The sequence below is a fragment of the Cheilinus undulatus genome, linkage group 23 (assembly GCF_018320785.1).
Source record: "Cheilinus undulatus linkage group 23, ASM1832078v1, whole genome shotgun sequence".
Lineage (NCBI taxonomy): Eukaryota > Metazoa > Chordata > Actinopteri > Labriformes > Labridae > Cheilinus > Cheilinus undulatus.
The window spans coordinates 15,085,969-15,099,555 of NC_054887.1; the positions used below are offsets into that span (position 1 = coordinate 15,085,969).

Genomic DNA, 13,587 nt, shown 5'->3' on the forward strand with positions numbered 1-13,587 from the left:
GGAGGAGGAGGAGGCAGGGCTGGGTGTTAGCGTACCTGGAGGAGAGCTCACTAAAGTGGGCCATGGTTATTCACCAGCTCCCCTCTTCCCCCTGGAGACCCCACGGAGCTGCACGCTCGCTGGCAGTCCCACAGGACGCTGCTCTTTTTCTATATCTGCGCTTTATTCTTTCTCTATCTCTGCACATTTCTCTTTCTGTCTCTCTCCGCACCGCTCTTTTATTGTGGCCTCTCGCTTCTCGCTCGCGTCTCCTCCGTTTCCTCCTCTGCCTCAGTCTGTGGGGATGATTTTCTGCAGGATACTAATTCAAACTTCTTTCATTGTCAGCGTCTCACCATGGAGACTTTGCATACAGCGCTTCGTCTTTCTCCTGTTGTCTTTAAGAAGAGCCGCAGTGACCTCTTTTTGCTTCCCCTCTCCCTAAATGATAAAATATATAGAAATTTAGTCACTGAAATGTCCACACTAATTAAAAAACAGACTACTCCAAGGCCGTTTATGAATTGTAAGTTGAATGCTTACATTACATCATATAACAGTCTTCTGTGATTTCCCTAGATTAACAATCCCTATTTTTTTTACCATGCCTAAATTAAATTTACTTGTATTATTTCCTTAACATAAGTTTCCTTGCCTTCTTCTCCTCCATCATCCTCATCTTACTCTCTGTCCCTGCTTTCTTCTCCTCCATCATCCTCATCTTGCTCTCTATCCCTACTTTCTTCTCCTCCATCATCCTCATCTTGCTCTCTATCCCTACTTTCTTCTACTCCATCATCCTCATCTTGCTCTCTATCCCTGCTTTCTTCTACTCCATCATGCTCATTTTGCTTTCTGTCCCTGCTTTCTTCTCCTCCATCATCTGGGCCTTGCTCTCTATCCCTTCTTTCTTCTTCCTTTCATTCTCATCTTTCTCTCTGTCCCTATTTTCTTCTCCTTTGGGGCTGGATTGGAAGCTGTTGGTTGCCACGTGTGGCCCTTGGGCTACCACTTGATGATCACTGCCCTAGAGATTCGGTGCTTGTGCAGGCAGTTCGAAAGTTCTGGCTTGTTAACATATAAACTGTGAAATGAAATGTGTTGTTGGGTTGCACTCTTATGTGGCCAGTGACCAGTGGCTCTCAACCTAATTTTAGTTAATGTTTGATTCAAAACCCCCTAATGGAGAAATTTTAAATCTAACTTTCTTCTCCTCTGTTTCAGGGTGGATCCTATGCCCCACGACACCCCCAAGCCACCTGGCTACACCCGCTTCGTCTGCATCTCAGACACTCACTCTCGCACAGACTCCATCCAGATGCCGTACGGTGACGTGTTCATCCACGCCGGGGACTTCACCGAGCTGGGACTGCCCTCTGAGGTCAAAAAGTTCAACGACTGGCTAGGTCAGCATCTCTAAAAGCTGTGTTTGGGGAGTCAGGGTGGGTCAGAGGCCTGTTTTCTGTAACTTGGTCCCCTTGTGGCGATGTGTTAATGCAGCCAAGGTCAGAGCCAGGCTATATTTACTCTCTCAGAGGAAAACTTTGAAGCAAACTTTAGATGAAGAAAGATTCTATGAAGCTTTCAGGGCTGCAACTAAGACACTTTAGTCACTGTAATTTAAAGAACTACACAAACAGATCCTTTTATCACAAACTGAATTAAAAACATCCTTCATACAGCATGCCATACATTTTGAAATCAATTCACTTTCATTCTTGATTGACTTGAGTCTTTTCAGGGACACTAGTAACGCCTGAGATTTGAATCAGCCTCCCTTTAGATGTAACAAGCTGCAAAGATTCCTCCTTTTCCTTTTTGTCTTCTGTGTTCAATTTTCTGACAAACAATGCTCATGAATGCATCGCTTTGTATCCACTGATTCTTAAATCCTTGAGGAGCTCCTTGACGCACCACAAAAGGGAGTTCTTTAAAATCGCGTTTGTGTTCATAACTGAACTTCTACACAGTGATAACTCTGACTAAAGTGAGGACGAGTTGGATGGATGTCCACTGAAGTGGATGCAGGGTTAGTTTTCTAAATGTAAAGATGTGAATCGCTGGGAAAGGAAAAAATCAAATGAGAAACTGATGCTGTTCTGTGAAATCAGACCGCAGTGATGTATAGATGTTGTGAGTTAAAGCCGCAGTACGGCTCTTAAAGCGTGATGTGGTGCAGTGGGTCTGTTTTAGGTTAAACTCCTCTCCGCTCTGACAGAGAGCAGAGAAGTTGCTGTTTAAATCAGAGTAGATTCACACTGACAGCCTCAGAAACAAACCACTGAAACAAAGCGGCAAAGTTTTACACTTTAGGTTTTTAACCCCTTAATGCCTGTTGTATCATATTTGATACACACTTTTATGAGACCTCTATCTAATAAACATGATCCATGAATTACTTTAAAACATTTTAAATACAATCTGAGAAATGATAAAAGAGCCCTCCAGTGGATTATTTGTTTCCAATATGCCTAATGTATCAAATGTGATACAAACAATATATGCTAAATTATAAATTATAATATATATAGGCTATTATTTGAGTGATCAGGCATCAAAGCGTTAAAAAGCAAAAAAGCAGTTAACCTTACCCCCAACCCTAAACCTAACCCTATGAGACCAACAGAGTTTAGATAAGCAGTTCTCATTTACATCTGGATCTGATACACAACTTAGAAGTTAGCATTATTTTTAACTGAACACCGAATATTTAGTTTAGCAACTATTGGAACAGATAGACTTAAAATAGACTGAATTGAATTAGACTTCATTAGTTGGAAATCCTTTGCTTGCAACAACTGCATCAAGCCTGTGACCCACTGAAATCTCCAAACTTTTGCATTCTTCTTTTGTGATGCTTTTCAAGCTTTCACTGCATGCTCTTTCAGTTGTTTGTTTTGGGGAATTACTCCCTTCAGTCTCCTCTTTAGCCAGTAAAATGTATGCTATATAGGGTTTAAGTCTGGAGATTGACTTGGCCAGTCTAAAACCTTCCACTTCATTCACCTGATGAACTCCTTTGTTGTTTTGCCAGTGTGTTTTGGGTCATCATCTTGCTGTATGATGAAGGATCTTTCTTTGAATTGGCAGACAAAATGTTTCTGTAGACTTCTGAGTTCATTTTGCTGCTGCCATCATGCGTTACATCATCAGTGAAGATTAATGAGCCCATCCCAGAATAAGCCATGCAAGCCCACGCCATGACATTATCTCCACTGTGTTTCACAGATGAGCTTGTATGTGTGAGATCATGAGCAGATCCTTTCTTTATCCAAACTTTAGCCTTTCCATCACTTTAGTAAAGGTTCATCATTGTCTCATCAGTCAATGAAACTTTGCCCCAGAATGTTTGAGGCTTGTCTCTGTACTTTTTGGAAAATTCCAGCCTGGCCTTCCCATTCTTTTTGCTGATGAGTAGTTTGTCTGGTGTAGTCTCTGTACTTTAGCTCATGAAGTCTTCTGTGAACAGCAGACACTGATAACCTTCACCCCTGCCCTCTGGAGGTTGTTGCTGTTGTCACTAACAGTTGTTTTAGGGTCTTTCTTTACAGCGCTCACAATGTTTCTGTTGTCAAGTGCTGATATTTTTCATGGTCTACCTGTTCGACGCCTGTTAGTACAACGGCAGTTTCTTTCTTTTTCAGGACATTCTAAATGGTTCTCCTGGCTAAGGTCAATGTTTGTGTAATGGCTCTGATTGATTTTCAATCTTCTCTCAGCTTCACGATTGCTTGTTTTTCACCCATAGACAGTTCTGTGGATGAGCACCAGATAAGATGTATGGATTGATTTTTAACTGGATGGATGGACTTTTAAAAGGATGGATGAATAGATGGATGGATGGGTGGATGGATATTCTGCTACAGGTTCACTTCCCAATAGACGTGACTTTAAACTGTTTCTTTCAGGAGGTTTAATCCACATGTTGTTTTCAAACTGACCCCTCAATGGCTTATTCTAGAAGTTTAGTTTTGTTTTAAACTGTAAGTACAAATGTCTGCTGTGGTATACAGATATTAGACATTTAATCTGTGGTAGAGCTGGTTATTTATTGTTGAGATGAGATTCCTCCAGTACATTTCCCTTTGTTAGAAGACGTGTAGGAGCTCTGTCTCGTCTTCTTTGACTTCCCGCCTCAGCAGCCTCCGCTGTGAGCATCTTATCTTTGCACCGAGTCAGGAGCAAGTGTAAGCCTTATCACCGCTCACTGATATCAGCTGGAAACCACCGAGAAGTGACCTCATAGAAAGTCATGTGTGAGAGAAAAACTGTTGAATCTGTGAATCTACAACTACTGTGCTATCATCTCCACCATCATCGTCCACGTCATCAGCTCCAACAGAGGCTTGTGAGCGTGTGCAGTGGCCTTCATGTGTCTGTGTCGTTCTTTTGGGGGGAGATAAGGGGGAGAACTTGTTGTCCTTCCTCCACTCACACACACATGCGAGCTGCAGGGAGCGCGAGCTGCAAATCCGCTCGCCCGCACTCCAGCGGCGAGAGAGGCAACGGGAGAGACGGGGAAGAAAAAGATAAACCAAGCCAAACGCGCCTGCTGCTGCCTCTGAAGTCGCTCGGTCTCTCTCCATCCCTCTTCCTCCTCTTCTTCCTCCGTATAAATATTTATAATCTGGTCTATTCCTATTCTTTTTCTCCCGTTCATTCCCTCCTGCTCCTCGTCTCTGTCACACACGCAGCAGCTGATTCTGTAGATGAATGTAACTCCTGCTGTTCGGTGTGTGCAGAGCAGATTTACACAGAGATCAGATATTCATTTCCCAGGAATTGGTTCGAACTAAGCCTCATTCAGGTACCAATCTCTGCTCCCAAACTTCATTATCTTCATCGTCTTCTACTCAGGTTCTTGCCCTCTGTATTTCTCTCTTCCCCTCTACTTTTCTTTGTCTTTGAAACTCATCGACTACATTCATTTTCAACCACTTTTCTATGACTTCAAGCTCAGGATGTGATGTTCAAAAGCTTCTGTGATGTACCAATTTATCAATTCACCTCTTCAGGAGCTAAAGACATAATGACCAGGTGAATATCCAAGAGGAAATGTGGGCTTGTGTCAAAATTAAACATGATATTGGAAAGCCCTTTAGCAGAGATATAAGACAGCTCATGGATCTCATTTATAAAACAGTGTGTATAATCTGTACTAAAATTGCACATGTGCCTAAAGAAATTTGGATTTAAAAACCATGCACATCCTAACCAAATTCTCTCTTCATAAACCCTGATTCACCTCGAAATGTGCTTACGTAGATCAGCAGGTAAAAAGATGTGCTCAGGGATCAGAGGGGAAAGAACAATCCATGTTGAGTAGACTCCGCCTTATCTCTGTATTCTGTGTCTTGCAGCAAAGTAAAATTGATTCAAATTAGTAAATAAAACTCTGTGATAACAAAGATTTTTTTTGAATAAGCACTGGTGCTATGATCTGCAGTGTGTCACGCCTCTCTGTATTTGGATTTATACATCAAACGAGGAAGTTATTGTTTGGCCGCCTACACTCAGGGCGAATGAAGGTAAGACTTTGCTAATGAAACACATGACAGGTTTTTAAAGATGGATTTTAACACATTTTCATATTATAAAGTAGAATATGGCTCATTAGGCGTGTGTAAAATAATTAGACTGCCTGCTTATGATGATGTAATTAGTGGCATAAAGTTTGTATTTACTGAAAGTTTTTCAGATGCATTAGTAACCAAACTGTCTTCAATTCACTGTCTCACCGTGTGCGTCGCCAACCTTCCCGGGCCTCTAAAGCGTTCATACGTATGGGTCAGGGTTTACTTACAGGTCTGCACATTTTACGCCAACTCTAGACTCTGTTTTATTCGTACACAATATTTATGAATGACACCCCAGGCATGTAGCCACCCTAGTGTAAGCAAAAATGTTCTTTTATTCCCAAAGTGTGGCAGTTTCTCACCTTTAGTTTACTTTAAGCTTCAAATAATGTGCATCTTTGTCAAGCATTGTACTAAATGCACACTTTGTTAACAGAATTATTAATGGAAAGGCAATCACAAAAGTTGTGTATTTAACAAGATGAGTGCTTCTGTCTGGTTAAGATGTTTGTACTTTCGTGGATTAATATATAAATACTGGATATTATATTATAAAAGGGAGGCAAATTTGTTTATACGAAAAAAAAAACCCTTCCTCTTTTCAGAAACCAGGATACACCCTTATCCTGGTTTTGGGAAACCTGTTTTTTGCTACCTGGAGTACTCTGGGAAAAAGAAAAAAAAAAAACAGGGTTATACTGGTTTTGGATGTGTGGCAAAGAAACACAAAAAGTAAACACACCATACCAGTGGTGTAGTGGTGTGTGCAGAAGTGGGTATATGCTTCTTTTTAAAGTGGGTATGCTGACATAGTGACAAAAAAATGTGTGTATACCCTGCACTAAAATACTGACCATGTCTGAAAAGTGATGTCAGTGTTAACAGAGCTTAACCCAAAATATGCCACAATGGTCTCATTTTTCCTCAGAGCTTCAAATTGACATGGGTTGTGTTTTAAATAAACAAACAATAAACCAAACATCACAGGGACTTAAGAAATAATATGAAGTAATCAGTAACCGGAATACTACTATTCACTATGTTTATAGGGACATAAATTCCCTGTGCGTATTAAACACCATATCCTGAATGTGATCAAAACTGTGATAAGATTTATAATGGAGTGTACAAGTAGGAATTTGAGAAGCCAAAATTAAGTTTATGTCTATTATTGTTATTTTTGTGAACCACATTTCTTTTAATACTTTGTGATATCAGTTGTAGGCATTCCAGGCTTGCTGTCCACGCTAATTAAATTAGCCAATGCCAATTAAATTCTCTGCATTTTAATGGTATGACATGCTGTATGTTAGACTGGATTAGGGCCAGAGGTGAGGGAAAAAACATGCTGTGCACTACTAGAATAAAGTCAAAATGACAAGAAGAAACTGTCGAGACTAAAGTTGAGAAACAATTTTTAGAAAAGAAGATGAAGGATTTAATTAAAAATGTACTGCTTTCTCAAATTTATATTTCAGCTTTATTCTCGAAATTTCAACTTCATTCTCGACATTTTGACTTCACTGTTTGAAACTGTTTTTCAACTTCATTCTCAAAATTCTGACTTAATCTTGAAGTGCACAGCATTATTTTTTCTGCCACTCTGGCCTCGATCCTGTTCTGTATAAGTTGCGCTTTTATTTTGAATTTAGAAAAATGGACATTTGGTGCTTTGTACAACGAGGTTGTGACTGCAATTAGCCAAATGATTTTGCCACTAAGTCAGAGTATAACATTTCAAACACAGATGCATTATAAATGCACATCTCCACTTTGTAAAACAAACTAACAAGCTCTGTGAGGAAAAGTGAAGAACATCAAGAAAATCTTCGTTAGGCACTCCTTATACCGTGTCATCTCCCTCTCTCCTTGATCCTCAAAGCAAGTAACAGAGAGGAACATAGAAACGCATTGCACTGCAGCACTTGCATGCTGTCAGAGCTCTACAACAGGATTTGATGTTATCGAGCTGATTTTGTCACGTCTAGTAAGGACATAATGTTAGAAATAAACCTAGGCTGTAGGGATTGCACTGCGGCTGATGCTGCTACTATCCAAGAAGCAGAATCTTTATCTTAGTGATGGATAGTATTGATAGGTACTTTTATAAAGCCCCCCCACCCCACCCCACCCCGTTTCACAAGATTCTGAAATTTTAGCAGCTGAAGGAAGTAAAGTCCTGTTAGTGTCAACACGGAGCTGAAAAAATAAACCCAAATTTAGATTCACTTCTTTAAAGAAGTCATAATTCCGCTATTTACTCACATTGGGCATATCTGACTTTAATGTATTAATGTACAAAATATTTAATACTAAATCTTTAATAAGTGATAAAACTGTGATTTTAAGGTATGCACTGTTTAATTGGCTTGGTACTCTGAGTACAGTATTTTAACATTATGAAAGCATATGAGCTTTCCATTGGAGCATTTTTTTTTTTTCAGAGGACAGTGGTGAAGATTTCCTCCATCACCTTTCCCTTCCCTTCTTTAGTGCTCATTCTCCCCCTCTCCAAACCTCTCCCCCATTCGTGGCAGCAGCTCTCTCAGATTGTTCTCTCAGCGCGTATTTTTAGCAGGAAGTCAGTCGGCTCTCGGGGGCCGCTGGCAGCCGCTCAAGGCTTTGTCAGGGATGGCGAGCGCTGCAGGAGAGAGGAGGGGGGAGACGAGAGGGGACGACTGAGGAGGCAGGAGATGCAATTTGTGCAGGGAGAAGATGGAAAATGAATGGATGGCAGGAGAAGAGGAGGAGGTTTGAGGAGCTGAGGAGGAGACAGTCCATTAGGAAGGCTTCGTACCCGGGTAAAGTCACAGCTAGAGAGGAGGGATGCAAAACTTCTGCCATCTGTCACAGTGATCCAGCTGTCAGTCATTATATCCTCCTTTTTTCTATACTGCACCTCTTCTTCTTGAACTTTAGGATAGACACCGGAGTTTGGGTTCTTTTTTCAGTCTCTAAGGGACATCATTAAGCAATCAGAAAGTTGTTAGTGAAATGATTCATAATCCTGCTTTTATAGTTTTTTGCAGTTATAAAATAAGGGGATCCAAGGGGATTATGTCAAAAAGTGGATTGTTAGGGAAAAATCTTTCTAAACATTACTTGCACTTGGAAGCTCCACTCTTCCACAATGTTGTACAATTGATTTCATCTCACGGTGTGTCACCGTACTGTGTAACAGGGAGAGCACCGCATGTAAACACCCAGAGTGGCTCTAAGGAGAGGGGAAGCAACATTACAACAATGTACTCTGGCAAAACAAGCTGTTTATTCTTCAAAATTCCCAACTTGAGGGGGAAACAAGTTTGTAGTTTCAAAAGCATGAAACCAAAGGGGAGGGCAGTGGGTGGCATCAAGTCAAAAAACAAGCAAAGCTGGACAGCTTCTTAGCACTATTTAGCTACACTGACTTCTGGGAAAATAAAGGAGAGAGAGATGGCCTTGTGGTGTGGCCATGCCCCATGTGGCCTGGGTTCAAATCTGTCTTGTAGCACCTTTCCTGAATATTATTCTTCATTTTTTTTTATTCCTGTTTATGACTCCACCCGCTGTCCTGTCAATTTTAAAAGGCATAATGAGCCTGAGGAAAAATCATGAGGTTGAAGATATGGTTGAGAATTTGTAAGAATCTGGCAATACAATACAGGGTTGCTGATACAATATATTGCAATATGTCATAATGTTATTAGCAAGGCAATGTATCCCAAAATATTGCTATATTTTATAATACTATATATAGATATGAATCAATCCTGGCCAGTATAATTTGATTTTTTTTACCTAAATAGATTACATAAAAATCCACAAAGTAATGTCAATTAAACTAAAATATAATAATAAAACAAATCCAGCCAAAAGGTGCTAGTAGCTTCATAATTGGTGAAATGGTGATCACCTGAGTGCAGTGAATGTGTCTCAAGAGATTGTAGCATAAATACACCTGTGTGAGGAAGGTCCAATCATTGGTAAGTCAATATTACACCACAAAGACAAAAGAACACTCTAAGCACCTCAGTGAAAAGGTTGGCGAAATCATCAAGAAATGGAAGTAATATGGCACATGTGTAAATCTGCCTAGATCAGGCCATCCTCACAAACTGAGTGACTGTGCAAGTAGGAGACTAATGAGAGAGGCCACCAAGACACCTATGAATACTCTGAAGGAGTTACAAGCTTCAGCAGCTGAGATTGGAGAGACCCATATACAATGACTGTTGCCCTGGTTTTTCACATTAAATCTTAACTAGAGTTCGCCAAAGGCATGTGGGTGATTCTATGGTCTGATGAAACCAAAATGGTGCTTTGCGGTCATCCAACAAGACACTATTCACAATGCCCATCGCTACAAACACACCATCCCCACTGTGAAGCATGGTTGTGGCAGCATCATGCTGTGGGGATGCTTCTCAACAGTCGGCCCTGAATGCCTTGTAAAGTTGGAGGGTAAATGAATGCAGATATTCAGGAAAATCCTATATCTTAATTATCTTATTCAGTCTGCAAGAAAACTACGGCTTGGGAAAAGATTTATTTTCCAGCAAGACAATGACCCGCAGCATACAGCAAAACCAACCTGAGCAGTGGTTGCTGCTTGAGCAGTTTTGCATAGAAGAATGGAAAAAAGTAGTGTCCAGATGTCCAAGCCTGACTGAGACTTATCCACACAGTATGAGTATTGCTCCTGATTTTCAACGCTGGTTTATCTCTACAATGCCATTTTCTTTGCCAGTAGATAATACACAAGTCTGACAAGTTACTAGAATCCAAAGTGCATGTCTGCAGAAGACTTTTCTGTTATTGGAAATAAACTTACATCAGCAGCTTTGTGCAGAATAAACTTGTTTATCAAGCATTTAAACAAAATACAAATAGAAAAAGAAGTAATCGGCTGTCCTTTTAAAAAAGGAATTTTAAAAATGCTCTTTGGGGGTGTTACACCTCTATTTACATTAGGCTGTGTATTTCTAGCCATGTATTCCACGTAATGGTTGATTACCACGCATAATTTACTGTTAAACTTGCTTGCAGTGCCTATATGCGTGTATTTAAGGCCACGCTGTTTTCTGATGAGCTCATTGTTCTGCCTGAAGAGCGCTGATAGTTTAAAAGCACAGCTGTGAGCCATGGAGAAAAAGTGTTCAGAAGTGAGCTCTGGATTGCGGCGATTGGAGGCTGATTACGCGGGACAGGTGAGAGGAGAGAGATTCTGAAAGGAGGAAGATGGAGGAAAAAAAAAAAAAGACCTCAAGCTGGTGAGCAGCAGCGCTTCACTCCAATTGTCTCCAATAATGGCCTCTTTGATCAGCCTTTCAGCACCAACACGCCAGCAAGCCTCCACGTGGATTTCGTAAGCCTAGCGTCTCTGAGTGTTTGCGTGTTTGTTTGTGTTCGCCGGGCTCGCTGCAGACTTGAGTGGCGTCTTTCTTCATGCCGTGTGATGGCGTGAGCTGGCGGAGCAGAGTGGGGATATTCTGTGCTGAATGTTGTGTTTAAATATGGATCTTATTGTGCCTCTGAGTCGATTTGGGGTCAAGAGAGGAGCAGCTTTAATTCTTAAAGGCTTTGTTCTCCAGCTCTTTCCTTCTGTCTTTCTCCCTGTCTGCCTGACTTTAGGATTTACTGCAGGAAAAAACAGATTAATTAACAAATGACAAGAGATTTTCAGGGCTATTCTCTCTCTCTTCTTCCACGGAATATTTGAAATATTAAAGGGACAATCCTTGCTTTTTTTCTCTTTTATAAATGACATAAATGAGTAAAATCCAGGTTAGAGTAGTAGAATGATCCCTTGTTTGTTTCCTGGAGCTTCAGTGTTGTTTTAGTGAGATTTAATACTTCATAAAACATTAATCACATGGATGTTTGGATGCCTACCTTCTGTTTTAGTTGTCATACTGACTCAAGCTACAACTCTGCAAAATTACAGCAAAGATTGTGGAAAAATAAACAAGAAAATATTCATGGGAACTTGTCAGAGGACTTCAAGCATCTGCTGTTTGGTCTAAATAATTGTGCAACTTCTAGACGAATGCACAGACAGGTAATTGTTTGAACATTAACTGATTTTATATGATTTGTAACAGAATATATGTGTGTTTTAAGGTACTAAAGTTGCATGAAGTGAGTATTTTCTTTGCTGTTAATATTTTGATCAACAGTGAGTGCTAATGTGCTATTTCTGATCAGATGGTCTCTCTCTCTGCTGTAGTCTGCAGGACACTGCATCCATTATTTCCTAATAGAGTTTTCAAATTTAGATTCGTCTGACCACAGAACAGTTTTCCAATTTGCCTCAGTTCATTTTCAATAGGCTTCGGCCTAGATAAGACGCCAGCATTTTTGGACCTTGTTCATGACTTTGTCTTTGCATGATACAACTTTAAATTGCATTTGTGGACGGCACGGTGAACTGTGTCGACTGACGATTTCTGGATGCGGTTCCTGAGCCCATGCAGTCATTTCCAGTGTGAAATCTTGACTGATTTTAATGCAGTGCCGCCTGAGGGCACCAAAATCAAGAGCATCAAATATTTTCCAATATTGTCCTGGTGAGCGTCTGCCAATTTAAATTGCTCCATTTAAAAAATATATTTTTGGGCCTTTTTATTGCTTTATTCATAGAGGAGAGTGGATAGACTCGTAAACAGGGGTGAGAGAGTGGGAGAGAGACACAGGGAAAAGTAGTCACAGGCTGGACCCTAACCCAGGCCGCCTGAGCACATGGGGACGCCTCAACGGTAAGGCCTTCTGCACCCCTAAAATGCTTCTTTTATACCCAGTCATGTTACTGACCTGTTGCTTACTACTTCTTTCTTCAGCACCACTTCTTCTTCAGCCTTTTGTTGTCCCTTTTGTTTTGTTGTTCCCTACCGCCATCAAATTCAGGATGAGCTAATATTTTTCATGAAATGGTAAAATGTTTGTTTCAACATCTGATGTGTTGTTTATGTTCTATCTTAAGTAAAATACGGTTTCATGTGATTTGCAAATAAATCTATTTTGTTTGTCCATTTCAAACAGCCCCTGAACTTTAAAAAAAATTTTTATTAGGGTTCAATCCATCAATTTGTACCTCCTTCCTCCCTTCCATCCTTCCTTCTTCCTTTGTTCATTCCTTCCTTCCTTCCTTCTTTCTTTTATTCCCTTATTCCATCCTCTTTTCTGCTCTTCTTTCCTTCTTTCTTTCTACCTTCCTTCCTTCCTGGCTCTCTCCCTTCCTCTTCCTTCATTCCTATTTTCTCTCCTTCCTTCTATTCCTTGCTTCCTCTCTTCTGCTCTTCCTTACATCCTTCCCTCCTCCTACTATTCCTTCCTTCTTTCCTTTGTCTCTTCCTTCCTTCTTCTATTCCCTCCTGTCTTCCTTCCTTCCTCCCTTCCTCCCTCTTCCTTCCTTCCTCTCTTCCTCCGTTTTTCTCTTCCTTCCTTCCTCCTCTTTCTTCCCCCTTCCTTCCTTTCCTGCTTCTTTTCTCTTCCTTCCTTTTCTCCTCCCTTACCCCTTCTTTGTTCGTTCCTTCCTGTCTCTCTTCCTCCCTTCCTTCCTCTCATCCATCCATCCTTCTTTCCTCTCTTTCTCCATCTCTCTCTTCCTTCCTTCCTTCCTGCCTCTCTTCCTTCCTCCTCCTTCCTCTTTTCCTTCCCTTCTTCTTTTCCTTTCTTCCTCTCTTCTGCTGTTCCATACTTCCTTCCATCCTGCCCCCTGTTCCTTCCGTCTTTCCTTCATCTCTTCCTTCTTTCTAATATTCTCTCCTTGCTTCCTCCCTTCCTTCCTCTCTTCCTTCCTTTCTCTGTTCCTTTCTCACCTCTACGTCTCCTTTCTTCCTTCCCCGCTTGCATCCTGCCTTCCCTTCATTCATTCCTCCCTTCCTTTGTTCGTTCTTTTCTTTCTCTCTTCCTTCAGTCCTCTCTTCCTTCCTTCATATCGTCCTTCCTTCCTTCCTTTTTCTTTTCCTTCCTTACATCCTCTCTTGTTTCCTCTCTTCCTTCCCTCTTTCCTCCCTGTATTCCTTCTTTCCTTCCCCCTTCTTCTTCCTTC

The 13,587-nt window shown here is 40.9% G+C and overlaps 1 protein-coding gene across 1 annotated transcript in view; it reads left to right on the forward strand.

The window, feature by feature from the left end:
• The window catches only part of mpped1 (metallophosphoesterase domain containing 1), a 139,929-nt gene that overhangs the window by 17,342 nt on the left and 109,000 nt on the right, over nt 1–13,587 (forward strand). The window contains exon 3 of the mRNA XM_041780936.1: nt 1,204–1,385. Coding sequence (XP_041636870.1) covers nt 1,204–1,385 — 182 coding nt within the window. The remainder of the gene's footprint in view (nt 1–1,203; nt 1,386–13,587) is intronic.